The sequence below is a fragment of the Penicillium expansum genome (assembly GCF_000769745.1).
Source record: "Penicillium expansum strain MD-8 chromosome Unknown contig192, whole genome shotgun sequence".
NCBI lineage: Eukaryota > Fungi > Ascomycota > Eurotiomycetes > Eurotiales > Aspergillaceae > Penicillium > Penicillium expansum.
Window position 1 is genome coordinate 594063 of NW_015971404.1, and position 18333 is coordinate 612395.

At 49.3% G+C, this 18333-nt stretch overlaps 8 protein-coding genes across 8 annotated transcripts; 2 read left to right on the forward strand and 6 right to left on the reverse strand.

Moving 5' to 3' along the window:
- Nucleotides 1-147: 147 nt before the first annotated feature.
- On the reverse strand, nucleotides 148-2134 carry PEX2_062070 (Zn(II)2Cys6 transcription factor; the record flags this gene model as incomplete). The annotated part of the gene is made up of 2 exons (XM_016743478.1): nucleotides 148-1197; nucleotides 1271-2134. 2 exons carry the CDS (start codon nucleotides 2132-2134, stop codon nucleotides 148-150), a joined length of 1914 nt encoding a protein of 637 aa, XP_016596201.1.
- Nucleotides 2135-2679: 545 nt separating this feature from the next.
- On the reverse strand, nucleotides 2680-3808 carry PEX2_062080 (uncharacterized protein; the record flags this gene model as incomplete). Its single annotated transcript, XM_016743479.1, has 2 exons — nucleotides 2680-3207; nucleotides 3263-3808. 2 exons carry the CDS (start codon nucleotides 3806-3808, stop codon nucleotides 2680-2682), a joined length of 1074 nt encoding a protein of 357 aa, XP_016596202.1.
- A 1930-nt stretch (nucleotides 3809-5738) lies between these two features.
- Nucleotides 5739-7295, reverse strand: PEX2_062090 (putative nucleoside hydrolase; the record flags this gene model as incomplete). Its single annotated transcript, XM_016743480.1, has 6 exons — nucleotides 5739-6368; nucleotides 6432-6731; nucleotides 6801-6835; nucleotides 6887-7056; nucleotides 7107-7210; nucleotides 7263-7295. The coding sequence occupies 6 exons, from the start codon at nucleotides 7293-7295 to the stop codon at nucleotides 5739-5741; spliced, it is 1272 nt and encodes a 423-aa protein (XP_016596203.1).
- Nucleotides 7296-7726: 431 nt separating this feature from the next.
- On the reverse strand, nucleotides 7727-8731 carry PEX2_062100 (alpha/beta hydrolase; the record flags this gene model as incomplete). The annotated part of the gene is made up of 1 exon (XM_016743481.1): nucleotides 7727-8731. One exon carries the CDS (start codon nucleotides 8729-8731, stop codon nucleotides 7727-7729), a length of 1005 nt encoding a protein of 334 aa, XP_016596204.1.
- A 2198-nt stretch (nucleotides 8732-10929) lies between these two features.
- Nucleotides 10930-12105, forward strand: PEX2_062110 (uncharacterized protein; the record flags this gene model as incomplete). Its single annotated transcript, XM_016743482.1, has 1 exon — nucleotides 10930-12105. The coding sequence occupies one exon, from the start codon at nucleotides 10930-10932 to the stop codon at nucleotides 12103-12105; it is 1176 nt and encodes a 391-aa protein (XP_016596205.1).
- Nucleotides 12106-12748: 643 nt separating this feature from the next.
- Nucleotides 12749-14003, forward strand: PEX2_062120 (protein ERV29; the record flags this gene model as incomplete). The annotated part of the gene is made up of 5 exons (XM_016743483.1): nucleotides 12749-12915; nucleotides 13039-13202; nucleotides 13265-13758; nucleotides 13812-13876; nucleotides 13931-14003. 5 exons carry the CDS (start codon nucleotides 12749-12751, stop codon nucleotides 14001-14003), a joined length of 963 nt encoding a protein of 320 aa, XP_016596206.1.
- A 1388-nt stretch (nucleotides 14004-15391) lies between these two features.
- On the reverse strand, nucleotides 15392-16483 carry PEX2_062130 (uncharacterized protein; the record flags this gene model as incomplete). The annotated part of the gene is made up of 1 exon (XM_016743484.1): nucleotides 15392-16483. The coding sequence occupies one exon, from the start codon at nucleotides 16481-16483 to the stop codon at nucleotides 15392-15394; it is 1092 nt and encodes a 363-aa protein (XP_016596207.1).
- A 1455-nt stretch (nucleotides 16484-17938) lies between these two features.
- On the reverse strand, nucleotides 17939-18319 carry PEX2_062140 (U6 snRNA-associated Sm-like protein LSm8; the record flags this gene model as incomplete). The annotated part of the gene is made up of 2 exons (XM_016743485.1): nucleotides 17939-18210; nucleotides 18295-18319. The coding sequence occupies 2 exons, from the start codon at nucleotides 18317-18319 to the stop codon at nucleotides 17939-17941; spliced, it is 297 nt and encodes a 98-aa protein (XP_016596208.1).
- Between the last annotated feature and the right edge of the window lie 14 nt (nucleotides 18320-18333).

Genomic DNA, 18333 nt, shown 5'->3' on the forward strand with positions numbered 1-18333 from the left:
ATCATTTAGTGTTTGCTTTAAGAAGGTACCGCTCCACAACGAAACAGGCCCCGTACAACAGCAGAAACATTACGAAAAAGGAATATATGCAGAGAACGAGCTCGCCTATGTGGTTTCGTCACACTATACACATACTATCCCCCATCTTCAATTTAGGAGAGAAAGACTCTGGGCCAAGCTATTCCAATCCGAAAAGTCGACAAAGCTCGGATCCCAACGATCAATATCAAATCCTGCCTCTGGCCGAGAATACCCAGTCCCAATCCCATCAACACAAACAGGACGATTATCGTGAACAGCTTGCTGACTCTGCTCGACAGAATCATGAGCCTGGCGAATACGCCGCGCCTTATTCCGCAACTGCACAATCATCGGCCACTTAGGTCCCGGGTCCGGCCAAGAGGAATCATCAATCAGCTCGAACTGGGTATTGATAACGCTCCAGGCTCGTTCAACATAGGGGCCGGTGGGATAGACACACAGAGCCCAGAGAATGAATGTGAAGAGGTGGTATTGAGTGTGAGTCATCATCATCCATCGGAAGCCACGCAATATTTCGTTGCTATGCATCTCGACGCCGATTTCTAGGCCATAGCAGGCTTGTGCTAGCGTCTTTTGTACAAGGTTGTGATCGAGTGAGCAGGCCGCCGGGCCCTGTGATTGCAGCTGTTTTTGTCGAATGCACACTTCGGTCTTTGTGAGGAGCAGCCGGCCAAGGAGGAAGCCGAAGCGCTGGATCGGGATGTCCGGGTCGCTATGTCGCAGGTATTTCTCCTCTATTGAGCCTTTGAACTCGGCGATGAGTCGCTCTGGATCGGATGCTCCTGCTAAACTTCGAAGTAAAACCGGCCGCACCTTGTTAATTTCGACTACGATTAGAGTGAATGTCAACTCGGTCCATCGGTCCTGCGATACGGCTGGGATAATGCTCGTGTGTGATAAGTTCTGGTCGTCGATATTCAGTGGGAGTTCAGTGTCACCGTAATCGTTGTCGGGGACGCTGAGGCCATGGTCTTCTGCTACTCGCATATCGGCCGATTGTATATGTCCCCAGGTTCGGCGGCGTAGCTCGCATTCCAATTGAGAGAGTTTGAAGTTTTTTCCGTCCCGCTGGAGACCGATTGATTGCGCAGCTCGAATAGTTACACCGTGTAAGGTCCAGCCAGACCGGCCGCTATTGCTAAATCGAAAGCATGTCTAGAGAGTAAAGAGATGTCAGCGATGCAAAGTACAGGAAAGTCTAAGGACACTTGAAGAAACATTTTCTCACCTGATATATCACCATCGCTTGCAACGAGGTAAGAGTTGGGGCATCCAAAAAGTCGGAGTGATACAAAGACAACTCCAGCCCCTGTTGATACCGCCGCAGATTGGCATGCCGAACTTCATTCTGGATATCATCTGAAAGCAAGGTTGTTGTAGCAGCAAAACATATCGCAAAGAGCAAAGCACGTACATCAGCACGCACACTCTCGGGTCGGCTAATTGCAGAAAAGATGAGCGATTGCGCTGTTGGAACATGAAGGACCTTTACCAAGGGCTCTACACGGCCGAGGAATGTCTGCCAGAGAAAGACTCCCTCCCAGCGACTCGGGTATAGCTCCTGGGGGTCAATCTGAACCGAGAGCGGGTTGGCGAAGAGGCCATCTGCCCTCAAGACTGGTCGGCGTGGACTAGTTGCACCGATCGGCGATCCGATTGCTGACTTCAGCTCCTGCTCTTTCTCTAAAACCCGCGAGAGGAGAGGCTCATTGATATACCGGCCGTCTTTGTCCAGGAACCCCTGCTGAGTGGGGCGGTCTGCTGCAGCTGAGTGGGTTGATGGGGGCCCGTAGTCAGATCGGCCAGTCGACATCGATAAGCTTGCACTCTGGTCTTGGTTTTCACTATCCGAGCCAGTCGGCCGTTCCCTGATCATTCCCGCGATGAGCTGTTCGAGCTGCTCCAACCGTACCGCAATATCGGTCGTGCTCTTCTTCGGATTTTGGCGCTTGGCTCGGCTTGGACCTGGATACTGGCAGGTTACCTTCTGTCGCATGCATTTGCTGCATGGTGAGCCCTTGTCGCACTTGATTTTGTGTTCGTGGCAGCGTAAACATGATCGCTCTACGTTGTATCGGCGTGGGTGGTTCATGGTTCTGTCTTAGCGCGGCTATGGGGAAGCCAGCGCAAAGTAAAGATGTCTTGGTAATAAGGATTGAGGATAATTTCTCTTATCAGATCCTCGGCTTCTGCAATATATTAGCGATCAAGCTTCGAGCTGGGGGCTCTCGATGATGGAATTTCGGAGCTCGGTCATTCGTGAATTGCCGATGGCCCGATAGCTGTGGGGGCGAAACCGCAACTGGCAACTGGTTATTGTATTCATTAAACAATTCATCTCCTCTAAATGAAATACCTATAATACGAATAAATTGCCTCCAGCCTTTGGTGATGATTAACTTTATTCAATTTTTGTTCACATCTTGTCCTCCAAGTTGGAGTATCCGGCCTTTATAGGTCGGTCAAGTAACAAAACACACGCACCAATCAATACGTGTAGACACCGATCCACCGAGTAAAATCATGAAGACAGATGCTAAATATACACAACGCTAATAAGACAGCCCCTGCACCATTCCCAGAAACATCAGACACCAATTTCCCAAAAGAAATATAAACAAAAACCAAGTTGTGAGACTATGAGATAAGAAGATCACGGACACTCATGCCCTTCCTCCTTTGAATCTCAGGCACCGCTGGAGTCTCTTCCACAGACTGTGCCAGTGTCGTACTCCCAGGGAAGCTCTCACTGATCGAATCGGCAGTCCCTCTCCGATCCTGAGTCAACATAAGCAGGGCAGCTGAAGCCTCGTGATCAACCCCCTGAAACTCATGCATCTTTTCGCTGGATGCCCAAATCGGGCCTAGTGCCGGGCTAGGAAGAATAGATGAAGCATCATGTGGGATATTGCCTGAGGGGACTTGAGTGCGCGGGGAGAAAGACGGAGATGTATCCGGAAATTCTGTGGGAGCGGCATACAACTCCGGTGATGCAGAGGTGGAGTATGAATAAGTAGATGAATTATCCCTTTGCATGGGCTCTCCCGTTTCAGCGACGAACTCGGGAGATGTTGGTGAGGGCGGTGCAGCAGGGGTGTGGGTTGATCCTCCCGTTTTCATATCACGGATACATTTCTCTAGGTAATTGACATAGTCAATGCTTGCCTTGACAGGATTGTTAGTATATTGCCAAATCCCAAAAGAAATGTGGCTGATGTACCTGAAGAATAGCCAGCTTATGCATTTCCTGCCCGGTGCATGCCGGGATCATATCCTTCAACGTTCCGAACTCCTCGTTCATCTTGGATCGTCTTCGACGCTCAATTAAACTGTGTGCGGTCTTGCGGGCGATCTTGCGTCCTGCAGCACTAGTGGCACTGGGCTGTTTTCTTTTAGATTTTGATGTGGGGTTGGGCATGGCGTCTTCTGAACTCTGTGAACCCTTGCCATTTTCCCTTGTTTTAGGGGTTTTGGAAGGCGATTTGGGCTTCATCTGGATGATCTTGCGAGTTCTAGTTGGTGGCGGAGGCAAATCAAAATCCTCAAGTGGGCGTTTGATAGATGTACCCGACCGTGCGGTGTGACTTGTACGGCGGCCAGAGAGCTCTGGGGAGGTCGGGGATGCCGGAATATAGGAAGGATCTGATCGAGAGGATCTCCGACTGGCAGTGCTCAATGCAGCAGGAGGTAATGTAAAGGCATCTCCGTCGGGCTTGTCTTTGATTATGAAGCCACCCGACATGGCTGGGGTTGGAAGTCGTGACATTGTGGAAGAATGCAGAGGAGGGGGGAAGTTGTGAATAGTTGTAGAGTTGTACAGCAAGGGGTGCAGACTATATAACCGTGAACGTCGTCCAGGGCTTTCCAGGTTATAGATAGTGTCGCGTGCTTCCAAAGGTTGAGCCCACGAGCTACAATGGACGACGGTGATTGGTCGAGCGGAGACTCGTGCCTCAGGGAACAACGGGCATTTGCTGGAGTAACAAGTGGGGCCTGGAGAGCTTATTGGTAGGTACCGAGTACTTGGTTTAAAGTGGGAAAAGGGGCTGTTTCCACTGTACTTGGTACACATCACATCAATTGGGGTAGCCTAGCACGTGGATCAATTGGAGGACAGTCTGCTCTCGACAACTGGAATTACACGGACTCACCTTTGATGCTTCGAAACATGTGCACTTTTGGCGACTGTATCTTTTATGACTCTCATATTGGCTAGGAACGGCATGTGTCTGTTTCAAGCCACGGTTACAAATTGAGTCTTCCTTTAGCAGACTATCCATCCTCCACCTACTTCGGAAAGCCCACGGGTACCCGCTTCCTCTCAACTCATCCACATATGGCACGTGCTTCCTCTCCGGGGACGCCGCGCTTTGTCATAGTCAAATTTTGGATTCTGGAGAGCAAGCTGGGCCAAGGACGATCTGTCAGGGAGCTCGGATTTCAACCTTTAGAGACATCACCCCAACATTTCAATTTGATCTGGGACTGGCTGCAACAGCTCTTGTCCCAATATTTCCTACACAACAAGCGCATCATCGTTAAACGGCAACAATTAACTAGTTACCTAGTTGCTCTAAGGCTACTTGCTGACTACAAAACCAACCCATTGTCCTTTCGATATTTAATGTTTTGGTCTACATATACAGGTGGTACCTAATTTTCAAGACATAACGACAAATTACATAAAGACTTCAATTGATTTATATACAATTCAAATCACATCACATGGCCCATAACACTCAACGATCGCTTTTATCCATTTGTTTCCAATATTCAATTATATCTGTTTATATAAATTCCCATTGTGGCACTTCTCCGTACATTGCAAGTAAACGGAGCAGCTAAAAACAGTATGCTAGCCCAATTACATATAAATTAATAAAAGGCAAAAGAAACTCACCAAAACTTATCATCATCCGGTACAGCAATCGAGCAAGTCTGAGACTACAAAGAGCACAGCTCATGACAGCGGTCAACATTAACCCGATTCACATGAGACGATCCCATCCACAGCAAAGCTTTGCCCCGTGTACCCGCTGTAGTAGCATTGTGGGAACTAGTCCCATTGGTAGGGACACGGACTGAGATGCGGGCACCGTGGTACGCCCCGAAGAGACGGGGCATTACACCGTCGGTACTAGTCAGGGCAGCCACGCAGACAGCCAAGAGGGTTGTGAGCTACATGTTATAAGATGTAGAGAAAATATGAAGAATAGAAATAAGTTCAGGAAGGTGGATGGTCGCTAGGAATTGATCGGTTCTTGGCCTCTCGATGTAGTTGATGTCAACACTTCGCATAGTCCGTACATTCCAGCAGGTGGCGATCTCCGGACATTAGCCCAGTCATACTCCAAGGGAGAAACTAAAAAGAAGCTTGGCGTCACACTTGACTGCGTCCGCCGTTATAGTGGATAGGGCTTATATATGGCTCGATATGACAGGAGTGCAAACCAGATCCTACGGATGGCATTGCTGAGAGCTATTTTGGTACATTACTAGCTCGCTCTGTTTACCCAATGGCTCACTATCATTTGCGTAACCATATATAGGTCGGCCACACCAAACAATGCTTGAGATTGCTAGATAGATATTATCACGGTCCAAAAAGAGACACCATATTTCAGTCTCTATAGAAATCAATGGCTATATGCATCTATACCCACCAAATACGTTCCGCTTTATCTATCAAACGGAGATTACTTGAAGAGCCTCTCTATAATGACATCACCAAAGTTCTCCTCCCCAGGCGACCCATCCATCCGCCAAATGCGATTGCCAGCACGCCCGCTCAGCCAGAGACCATGGTCATTCGAGCTCTCCTCCTCACCTTCGATGCGGTGTCGGTTGCGGCGGTCGACAACGCACATACCACGAGTCCACTGGCCCAAGGTATCGATTCGGATATCCTCAGGCGAGTTCGCTGAGTAAACCCACTTGGGGTCTTCGGATGTCAAAGCATACCAGACGCACACAGGGTCGTGCAGACTCAGCTGAGCATCATCGCCAACATGTCCAGGGTGCAGGCGCTCCAAGGTTCTGAAGGTGTGTCCCATGAAGGCATCCACCCACTCGGCGAGCGGGGAGCCGGCAGCCAAAAGAGGAGTAATGGCCTCCCGGAACTGGCCGCGTGATAGATTGTGGCGGAGGGTGATGTCCAGCGGGAAAAGACGCAGAGTCAGTTGCCGGCTGAGGTTTTGAGGGTACGGTGGGAGTTTGTCGCTCTTTGTGGGTGGAACTGTCGTGTGTGGGTTGGGCGAGGTGAGTGCGAAAATGCGTGCGGCTGCCACTGCGTCTGCGTAGGCATTGAACTCGCCTGTTGGTGTCACCTATTAATAATATCAGCCAATCTGTCTCGATACTTCTTAGTTCTCGGAAAAGGCTTGGCTCACATTTCCGGGCTCGTTGATAGCACCGCCCATGACGACCACCTCTTTCACGCGAAGGAATGTCTCTGGGTCTTCTGCTGCAGCCAAAGCCAGATTAGTGAGCGGGCCAACTGCTACCAGAGTCACTGAATCTGGCTCATTATCACGGAGGGCACGGAGAATCTCCTTGTATGCCGGAAGCTTGGACGGGGTGAATGCGTGGTCTTCGGGACCTGAGCAGTCCTCGACAGGCTTGATTCCCTCGCCCTCCAGCTCTTTAGCGAAGAGGTGTACCCATGCCTTATTAGCGGTGAGATGTGGGTGCTATTTAGAAGTTAGTATGGTTTACCTATTTCTAGGCCATATCAAAGGCCTATATGGGGCTTCGCATACCGTGGCGTGAATACCACCAAGTCCGTCGGTTCCATCTGCGAGGATGTCAGTAAACGGTGTCTATAGTATGGTAAAGCAATACATACGGAAGTAGTCCGCAAGCATTTTCTGGTCTTCAAGGGGGTCTTCTGCGCCGACAGCCAATATAGGACGGGAAGCTTTCAAGCTGCCAAAGCCTTCGGGTCGGCCGTTCTCGCGGCGCCACTGCATCTCCCGCTCGAGGATGTGGAACATTGACACTGCATTGCGGAGACAGCTGTATATCAGGTCAGATAATGCACTCTTTCAGATAAAACGATTACTTACCTCTCGACCTCGATATTGCCGAATGTCAATGAGATGAGGATAACCTCTACCTCCTCCGGTGTGGCGGACAGAGCCAGCAAAAGGGCGAGGACATCGTCAATGCCCTGTGCTATGGTTAATGCTGAAGCTATGGCAATGGAATTCAGAAGGGCATACCGGATCAGTGTCAATAATAATCTTCTTGCCCATGGTGAATGTTGTTGAGCTTCAAATTTTGAAGCCCTGGAGATGATAAAAGTGGGAGCTTATCTTTGTTATCGGCTGCGGGGGTTTCGCCTGCCTATTTACCCCTCGTGGGCAACTTATATATTGGACACTTTCAACGGTTATATTAGAGGCCCCACTGTTATTAAGGATAAAATTTACGTTGCAGTCCGATTCTAAGCGATGAGAGGTATATTTTATATTCAGAACGAAAAAAGAAGACCCTAATCTAGGCTTGGGCTCGAATTCCGGTAACCGGCGGTCCCCGTTATCAACCCGAGCCTCACTGTGCCCACCAGATGGCAGATTCAACGCCTACTTTGTAAGCTCAGGAGAAATGCCTTGTGTTTGGTAATAACATAGTTTCTATCTGCCAAGGTTTGCTGTGTGGGGCACTTTTGGAGCGATGAAAGTGATCATGCACTTGAAATTGTTACTGGAACATGCACCTTGAGCCACTTATCCATAACCAATGTCGCAGGATAGGTGGTATCACCAAGGCGTAGTAGCATTTGCATATGGCCCTCGAAACTTTCGCCCTCGAACACGTGCAAAGCAACATCGGTACCTGCAGCTTCCAGCGCCGCGGATAGCTCGACAGCCTGACGGATATCACCTTGCCTTTGAACTTGAAGAAGCAGAAATGCGCCTGCGTTTGGCGCGCGGGCATGATAAGTAGGTGAGACATCTTGCAGACGTTTCGGATCAGTGCCGAGCCCTATAGTTGTGTTCTCCGCTACCGGCCCCGGACTGTCGGCGATCTCCGCCAGTGCGTTGTAATTTGAGCCGTCGAGAGAGATAACCGCCCGCACGGTATGAATATTGATTCCTGCCTTCTCCAGGTATCTTTTGTCGGTCCCCAGCAGCGTAACAACGTGTGCACCGGAACTGTGTCCCATCAGAATGATCCGTTGAGGATCAAAGCCTAGCCTGGCTGCATTTTTAACCAGGTAACCCAGCGAGTCAGCCACCTCCTGCACCTGCTCTTCCACCGTCACAGACGGTATGAGCGTGTAGTTGACAGTGGCAAATGCATAACCCTGGCTGGTCAAATGGGCAACTTTTGTCGACCCAATCGAGTCCAAATACGTCCCTGATCGCCAACTGCCACCGTGGACAAAGAGGATGATCGGAGCGTCGGTGGATTTGGACTCCCAATAACGGAGATGCTGGGCGTCCCCATTGCCATATGTCATGTCCACGCCTCCGGTTGGCTGGTCGGTGTTCATTGCCAAAAGGAGCTCCTCTAGCCTGGTCCGCGTGATATCGTCCTCGGCTATTGTTCTTTGGAAGATTCTCAGACCAGTGATCTCTCTCCCTCGAGCTGCTATAGCAATGGGAGTAAGGTCAGGTGCGACTGGTTGTTCAACTTCGGTGTCTTTGGCCGATGCGCTAGCTGTGGGTTCTGTGTTATGATGCATGATCACCGTCTATGTTGCTTGTAGGAAATATTATTGTGGCTTCAGCAATAGTCTTGAAAGGCACAGCGAGTCAGTTGGGAAAAGTCAGGATTTCAGAAGTATTTGCGTTTTATAATAGTTCAACATAGGATGTTCGAGCTATTTAACACATATTTATTGGGCAGGCAACCTGTTTCCCTGAGCATGCGGCCCTAAGGGAGCCTAGGATCTTGAGGCATCCATGAATATACGTATGCAATTTTGAGACTATAACATAGATGTCGTTCAAATTTGCCCCGCTTCATCTACTATCCCTGCTTCCCTGAGCGCGCGGTCCCAAGGGAGCCTGGGATCTCGAGGCATCCATGAATATACGTATACAATTTTGAGACTAGATGTCGTTCGAATATGCCTGCTTCTAGTACTGCGATATTGCTCGCTGTTTCTGATTTATCAGCAAACCTTCAGTTCAGTCTTGCTATGACTCTATGTCGATCAAGACCTGGAAAGGACTTTTCAAATCGATGAGAGGTAGACAAGCTCACTTCTTCAATTGACTCCAATAGAAATATACATTTTCAGCTTTTGCCTTTTTAGTCTTTATGTCTGCATATCGCAACACCCTACGGAGTAGTCGTATTAGATTTTTCAGATGATATTCCCATGAGTACTCCGTACATGGTACTATTTACATAATAGGACTATTTTGGGTATGTTGTATATGTTGTATAATACTTACGATCATCGAAACCACTACGGAGTAGAGGGCTATTAATTAGCATTAGTCACAATAGCTTCCATCTTAGATCTTAGTACGGAATAGTCAGCTGTTCAAAGAGAATCATATTCGGAGTAGAGAGGACAGTCTGAAAAAATAGTGGAACAGAAGGCAAAAATAGGAACAAAGAAGAACATGAGTACGGTATAGCCAATAAGACACAAAGGAGTAGGAAACTAGTCTGATGTCGAAGACATATTCAAATTGCATTTTAAGGAGTGCATGACCGGTGAGCCAATCCCGGCCCTCCTTTCAAGGTGCCGCTGCATACTGCAGGTCTTAGACTCGTTGACCAGGATTCGACATGCTTCACAGGCGTTAAATGCATGACTTGGCCCACCAATTGGATTGGGTTGTCTGTTGTAACCGGCACATAACTCCTTTCCTCGTGGTGTGAGGGCTAGTCTAGTGTAAGGGGTAAAAGAACATTTAAGAAGAGATCCCCTGCCGGATCGGCAAACCCCAAGCTTCCCGGTTCCCGGAAAAATCGATTAATCGAATGTTAAACAAACAAATAAATGCTCAGGAGGTCCTTTTACGCCCCAGAACGCGCTAGTAAGATATAAATCGATTTAGAGAGAAAGCGGAGAGAAAATAGAGACGTGGCCTGTTCAGGGAAAATAATACATATCTCCTCATATCTTTTGGAGCTACTTAGCAGATTAGCCAAAGCACTGTTCCCCAGGTACGGAGTACGGAGTATGTTGATTACAATAATATATTGATGACAGCTTGCAGTATACGGAGTAGTCAATGCTCAGATCCCCATACCGTACCATGAGCATCACATTCTTCATCCTCAAGGACCAGTACTATTATAGGTAGAAAATCAAGTCAACATGGAGATGATCTATCGAAACTTCAATATAGTTTAAGACCAAAAGAACAAACCAAAGATGACAAAGTAGAGAATAGAATATTTTACAATTACTCCAAAGCCAAGGGCTTGGTAATTTACCATTACCGTCACAGTACGAGTGGATCTGCCACGGTTGCCCTTTCCTCTACTCCTCGCCTTTCCTCCTTTCTCATCTTCTACTCTCTTCAACTTCTTCTCTTGTTTATCCTATCTTCCTCTTGCGCCATTGCGCTATTCCCATCACTCCTATTAGCGGCTTTGTCACCCCGCGTCTTGTCCCATCCAAGCGCACTACGGTCCAATTGACCGACGCCTTGGGAGTCTCGTCTTGAAGACCTTCCCTTCAGAGACGGAAAGCTTCTCTAGCTGAGCGCAATTGTCTCAGCTTTTGGTGCGCGTGTCAATTTCAAAGTGCGCGTGCGCAATTGTCCTACCCTCTCACTCGGCAACTGTCCCACCTCCCCTCTCAACCAAAACCCATCCTCCGCCTACATAGCTTTCACTCGGACAGTAAGTTCCATGCTGGCAACCACATTGACACCCGTTGATGGTACTGACTGATGAGTGCACAGCTCTATGACCATGAATCCCTACATTAGCTGGGCGATCTTGCTCGTCGTGGCAGGTGGCCTTGGCTGGTACTACACCAATGGCACAACCCCCAAGGCCAACGTGATAAGAGCTGCTGTGGAGAAAACAGAGACCACTGTAGCACCCAAGAAGTCAAAGCGCAAGTCTAAGCCTGCTCCCGAGCCGGTTGCCGCCAAGAAATCCGAGGTGAAGACCGTCGTGTCGCCCCCCACCACCGAGGACGAGAAGCCAGATGAGGAAATTGACCGCAAGGAGATGGCCCGCCGTATGGCCGGCCTCAAGACCAACGCTCCTGCTCAGCCCGCTCCCGCCAAGCCCGCTCCCACCAAGAGCCAGAAGAAGAACAAGAAGAAGGCTGCGCAGCTTGAGACTAGCGACACCCGTGCTTCCTCGACCACTGGTGCTGAGGCTGATGACGATCTGTCTCCCGCCGCCTCCCCCGCGGTGAACGCCACTGTCCCCTCGGCCGGATATATTTCCGACATGCTGGAGGCCCCCGCCCCCGGTGCATCTGTGCTCCGTGTTACTGGCAATGTTGAGAGCCAGCCCAAGAAGCAGAAGGTTCAGGCTTTCAAGGAGGTGGAGACCAAGAAGCAGCGCCAGCAGCGTCTCAAGAACGAGGCCCGCAAGCAGCAAGTCCAGGAGGCTGAGGTTGAGCGCAAGAAGCTGCTTGAGAAGCAGTTGCACACCGCTCGCGAGTCTGAGCGCCGCGAGGCTGCCCGATCAACTGCGCCCGCTGCCAACGCTTGGCAGGCCAAGGAGAACGCTGCTCCAGTGAAGACCAACGGGGTCAATGGCGGATCCCGCCCCGCCCCCGTCGTCCCTGCCACTTCTGCCTCCCAGGGCCTGCTGGACACCTTCGAGTCCCCTGCTGCCCCTACTCCTACTAAGTGGGCCCAGAACCTTCCCTCCGAGGAAGAGCAGATGCGCCTCTTGGGAGCTGCCAACGGAGATGACGAATGGACCACTGTTTCCAAGAAGCAGCCCAAGAAGAAGGGTGGCAGATCTGACGAGAGTGTCAGCGACACCAGTGCTTCGGAGAACCAGTCCACTCCTGTCGCTCCTGCCCCCATTGAGCCCCGTGTGACCGTGACTCCAACCTACCTGCCCGACATCTTGCGCTCGCGTGAGAAGGGCCACCCACTGGACTCTGACTGGGCTGCGTGAGCAGTTTTCTCTGTCATGAAGTCTGTCTATCACTCCCATTCCCTCTTCATCTTGAAATGTATTTATTACCCTTTTTTGTTTTTGTTTTTCTATTTCTTTTTGTTTTGTTTTTCTTTTGGCGTTCTGGGGGTGTCACATCATTCGAGCACTCTCCCTCCCCTCTACAATCGGGGCCTGGGAGATTGCCACCACGCATTAGGAGCGGGATTGGTAGATTCCCCTTGCAAGTTGTGCAAGGAGGAAGAACTGCACTGCGGGAACAAAAGCAGAATTGCGGGAATGGATCTGACGCTGTGTTTGTGCAAGTTTCTTTTTTTTTTACTTTGTTAGTCTAACTGACAAAATCTGTATTGCAATGAAATCATCACCAATGATCTAAAATAAAATAAAGCGCAAGAATGTAGAGCTTTCTAACAATCTTCAGAAGTTATGTATATAGATCACCCTAGAGTCTTGTGTCGTCACTATTCCAAAAGCGGTTTAGCGGCCAGTTCCGGTTATCGTGGCCTGAAGTTGCTTTGTATACAACTCCTTGGTATTTGCTCCTGTCTTAAGACTTCTTCTTCCCCAACCTGTGAGAACTCAACTCCAATTTCTTCTTCTCCTTCTTTTCCTCAATCTATTTTTGTTTCATTCTTCCGTCATGGCCCAAATTCGTGGCACTGCGGGCTACAACCTCGGCCACCAGAACCCGTTTGGCGGGCCCGGTAGCGCAGATGCCACCAGCGACCCAAGTCCACTGGACGCAATTCGCGAGCAGACAAGCAAGATTGAGGACTGGTTGGACACCTTGGCCGATCCAGTGAAGCCGTATGTTTCAATTTCACTCTTTTCTTTTGCTCTTGCTCTACCCGTGTCGTGGATCGAGTCGCGAGAGAGCTCAAAACAAGGGATTCGAAGCATGCACTAACACCCTGTTCTTTCGCTCTCTAGATACCTTCCCGCCATCGGCCGATTCCTGATTGTAGTCACCTTTATCGAAGACTCCCTGCGCATTATCACACAATGGAACGATCAGCTCCTTTATCTCCGTGATTTCCGGAAGAGTAAGACAATACCCATGCTCCTGGACCCTGACCCGCGCGAGACTGGGGGGGGTCCAGGGTCCCACACTACCTCTACATCCTTGTCTAACGCGCTTTTCTTTTGCTGCATTTAGTTCCTTGGGGAATCACGCACACCTTCCTTATCGTTAATGTCATTGCCATGGCTGTTTGTTCGACTCTTGTCATCGCCCGCAAACGCACCGAGTTCGCCGTCGCGGGATTGCTTGGTGTCGTCATCACACAGGGTCTTGGTTACGGTCTCATCTTCGACTTGAACTTCTTCCTTCGCAATCTGAGTGTTGTCGGCGGTCTGCTTATGGTCCTGTCTGATTCGTGGGTGCGCAAGAAGTTCGTCCCCGCCGGTCTTCCCCAGCTCGATGAGAAGGATCGCAAGATGTACGTCCAGTTCGCTGGTCGTGTGCTGCTGATCTTCCTCTTCGTCGGGTTCGTTTTCTCCGGCGAGTGGAGCTTCTGGCGCATTCTGGTCAGCTTGTTCGGTCTCGTCGCTTGCGTCATGGTCATTGTTGGCTTCAAGGCCAAGTGGAGCGCCATCATTCTTGTTGTCCTGCTCAGTCTGTTCAACGTGTTTGTGAACAACTTCTGGACGGTATGTTTACTAGGCACTTGGTTGTATCTTTGGTCACTAACAATTCCCTCTAGCTGCACGCCCACCACCCGCAGAAGGACTTCGCCAAGTACGACTTCTTCCAAATCTTGTCGATTGTGTATGTTCCCTATCTCCCAATAACGAGACATGTTCAACGCTAATGACTCTACAGTGGTGGTTTGGTCCTCCTCGTCAACATGGGCCCCGGCCAATTGAGCATGGACGAGAAGAAGAAGGTCTACTAGAGCAGAAGGAGATCAAAACGTGATTCTCCTGCTCTCTTTATATCTCCCGGCATCTGCATCCATTTAGCAAATACAGCGAAGAGGGACGAAAAAATCAACAAAGGGCGGCCTGGCTGGTGCTCCGCGGGCTCTGAGCATTTAGATACGGGCCCCTTTAGACCCTTGATTGTTTTATAGATGCTATGCGTGGCCGGGTTGGGCGTTGTTTGCATTTGGGATGGTTTTGAAACGCCGAGGAGATCCAACGGTCTACTCTCTTGCGTCTTTATTTTTGAGCTGTTCTTCCTCGAACTTTCGTGTCCTGGTCTCTTGTTTTATCGAGATCAGAAAGACATGTCCTCTGCATACGATGTTTTTGATGTGCATTTGAATTGCATCTATCACAAAGACAAGTTAAATCGAAAATTTAACGCTCAATGCGACGCATATCTGCATGATCATTTCCTGGCATCAAGTAATAGTAGCGTACAATGGCTGTGTCTAGCGAGAGGTGGCACTAGAAGTACCGAGGTCCACTCGAAAGCTACCCCCCTATATATTCCTCTTTTTGCCCAATGTTCAACTCCCCCACATGTTCCATGTAGAATATTACTTGCTGGAGAAGTATTGGCTAGTACTAGGCGCTTGTTTTTCCTGCTACATATTATATCCATGATTTATTAGAGATATGTTGTTTACATCAAATTTTATCATATATATTGAAGGTGGGTGTTGAAATATATTGTAGCCATACCCCAAATTTCCATGAAGAACAGCAGCTTCTAGACTTGTTGAAAAACCCTGAGATAAAAGAAGCATTGCAATCTATTTATATTATGTATTTTATCTAGACTGATTCAATGTCCAAAACGAGAAAAACATCCATTGGTCAAACGCTATGTACTGTTAACCCAAACAGGGGAGGGAGTGATTATGGTACAAGTAAGAGATAATATCTAGGAATTGAAGGAAAGAAGAAGAATAGAAAAGGCCACAAAGTGCTGGGAAACAAACAAGAGACAAGGAAAAAGAGTGTGAAATGATAGAAAGGAGTGTTGTCATGGTGAACTCGCCTGTTCGCTTGCCACTGTGAAGAAGAAACGGAGGAACTGTTGCAGACGATGTAATGCATTTCGCTTTTATACCGGACCAGCCAGGTACATTCTTATGTGGGACCTGGGGTCCCGGAGCGAGAGGGTGGGTGTTTGCTTCGAGAGGTCATGTATCACTCGGTAAACGCGGAAAAGGGGGGTCTCGGAGAGCCCTGGGAAAATAAAATGCAAAAATGCAAATGCTGAATGGTCTTGATGCTTCAAACGCCGTATAGCTGAAACCTGGGGAAGGTGAATAGAAGGGTGATAGGATTTTCGAGGGTGATAGTTGTGGTAGGATATGTGTTTGAAAGGCTTTTAGATGTCCATGCTCCAACGCCATGGGCGGATGGGCTGTAATTGACCCAGGCTAATATCATCGCGGTTGTCGTCGTTGATCTCTAGATGTAGCATGTGGACCTTCTTGTTGTCCTTGTGCATTGTGGAGAGAGTCTTCGAGATTTGTGGGCGGTAGAACTTGTCAACGTCATCTGTGGCTTTCGATTGAGGGCGGGATCTGGGGGTGTCGGGGTATTTCCATTCAAGACTATCCGCCGAGTTGGTGGAGGAGAACATAGAGTCAGTTCGAGAGTGTGACTCTAGGCCTGGAGCATCGGATTCGATACGGAGTCGAGTTAGCGATGGTCGCTGAGTTTGATGGTTCTGAGTGGTGTCATCTAGAGCGCCGTCGCCAGTCTCCTCGCTGATTCTTCCTGTGTCGTTCTCCCTGGCCACGCTCTTGGGAGCCCGGGAGATGGTGCCAAACCCCTGGAAAGCCTCACAAGTCGGGGAAGTGACGGAATTAACGTCTGCTTTACCAGCCATCACTCTGGCACTTGGCGGAGGCTGGAGCATCCATCTAGTATCGGCACGGCTGGACGGTCCACTAACAATGGGTGGGTGGAGGTCGTTCACAGGCGGCACGCGGGGGATGTAGTACTTGGAGGTTTCGTTCGGGTCTGCACGACCACGTCCAGAGAATCCAATGGACGATCCGCGGACTTCTTGTTGTCCCCAAAGAGGCTCATCTTCTCGTTGGTACCGCATCGACTTCCACTTCTCGCCGAGCGGGTGCATCAGGCCACCACTCTTGTCTTTCTTAAGTTGCGAGCTCTGGTCAGTATTCCAACTGTCCGTTCGTTGAATATTGCGATGACCACCCCGACGGGCTGGGGGACCAGGACCTAGGGAGATTTCCTCCCGCCAGCCTACATTGGTGCTGAAAGGGGTTGGCTGTGCGAATGGACGGGGTTGGTCGGTGATGACTTCGTTGTTGCGTCGTTCCTTCTCCTTCTCCCGCTGGACCCGGGAAGCATCCTTTCTACGTTTCCGACGATCGAAGTTTTCGGCGCAGGGGGTGCAAGTGGCATAGTAGAAGACTGCGGACTGGGCGCCCCGATAGAGCCACATGGCTGGCGCGGGGAATAGAGTGGGGAATATCGGTTTATTGGGGGCTTTGTAGCTAATAGTTGTAAACCGTCGTTCACGACGGGCTATTCGCCCGGAAAAACTGCTGGAATTGACCCAGTATTCGCTTGTTGTGTTGTAGTGGTACTATCGGACACATGAAGGGCTGGGCGGATAGGGGGGAGGGGAACTGCGGAAAGGGGCGGGATAGAGAGATAGATGTAGTAATTGGAGATCGCCCAGCGATCTGTAGGGACAAGAGAGGGTAAAAAATAGTTGGGAGAGAAAGAGAGTAAGAAAGGAAGTGTAAGATGAAATGGCAATTAGGGGAGATCTGAGGGGGCGTAGGGAGTTTCTGCCTGGGGTTGTGTTTCGTCTTTAGTTTTTTCCCTCAGATTTGATTTTTCACTGTTTGCGGCCTAACTTGGGTATTACATGGGTATATACATATAAAATGCAAATGTATATGATCAATTCACTTGACCGACTACTTCTTTTTTGAAAATCTTTAAGCCGATTCCTACATTGTACACCTCACATTGCCACAGTAGCCTCCTAACTTACTGCGCCAAGGCCCGACAGGGGCCTAAGAGACTAGGGTGTGTGAGTTGTACAATAATCATACTCCGTCCAGATCTGACTTGACTACGGAGTACTCCGTATGTAAGTAATATGACTGCCTAGTTCTCTATATCTGACTCTCTTTGCCTTGAGAACATTTTCTTTCTTTCTACGAGGGTACTACATATTGTATGTAGTACTCCCATACACCGTTGTACGAGGTGGTCTTGGCATCTTCCCGCGTGGAGTCAAGAAGGAATGTGGCTGCAAACGGTAGGAAATTACGGAGTACTCCTTTCTTTCATAGAGAGAATGTAGAAAAATAATTGGAATGGTAATTCATGCCCCTATATCGAATCATACTGCTGATGTAAATTCACATTCCTCTGGAATGTAGGGGCCCTGGACATATCATACTTGGATACTTGGGAGAGGCAAGTAGTAGGAGAGTCCGCCCCCTGTTGTAAATCCACTGTCTTTGTGTGCCCAGCGTCGTCTGTGCTCTTGCCCCCGCAAAGTCATTCGAGGGGCAAGAATGCTGAATTGATAGCAAATCCCCATATGTAGCCCCTCCTATATGCTTTGGCCATTGCATCATTGCACATCGGAGATGTCAAGAGAGTACATCATCGACAGCCCGTCAGAGATCGTTGTAGGTTCACAACCAACGGAACATAATCAAAACATGACAGATCGATATTCGACAGCCCAGCGTATCTGCGCATCGTTGTAGGGCCAAGGGCCAAGCCCGCAACGGCGGTTTCAATAGTAAAGGGCCACACGCAACGCTGGCAAACTCTAGGATTCATCGGCTTGCTGAAGCATTGTATCGCATGCAAATGGTCTCCCCAAAACGCCCGAAAAATGACAATGGAAAATAGCACCGTGCAAACCCCGTCATGCATTCTTCGTGTCTCGGATTACCTCACCTTTCACCTTGGACCAGTCGATGTCTCCGTCCATTTTTTCGTCTATTTCACCGCACACCACGACGTTGTCACCGCGGATCAGGTACAGCCCATGCTCAATTTCGGTGGAGGGCTCGTCGTCGTCTGGGGTGCGGATGATGCGCTCAATGGTATTAGCGAGGACAAGATTGGTCGTTTGATCGGTTGACAGAAGATCACCGATGAGTGTGCGGCCGTCTACTGTGAGGATGAGGACTTTTTCTGTTTAGTCGAGGTTGGTTAGCACTTGGTCTATGGTTGTAGGAGATGGATACGTAAAGCATTTCAGCTAACTGTAAAACTCACTATTGACGTAAAAGTGGAGAGACATGTTGGATGGGAGAG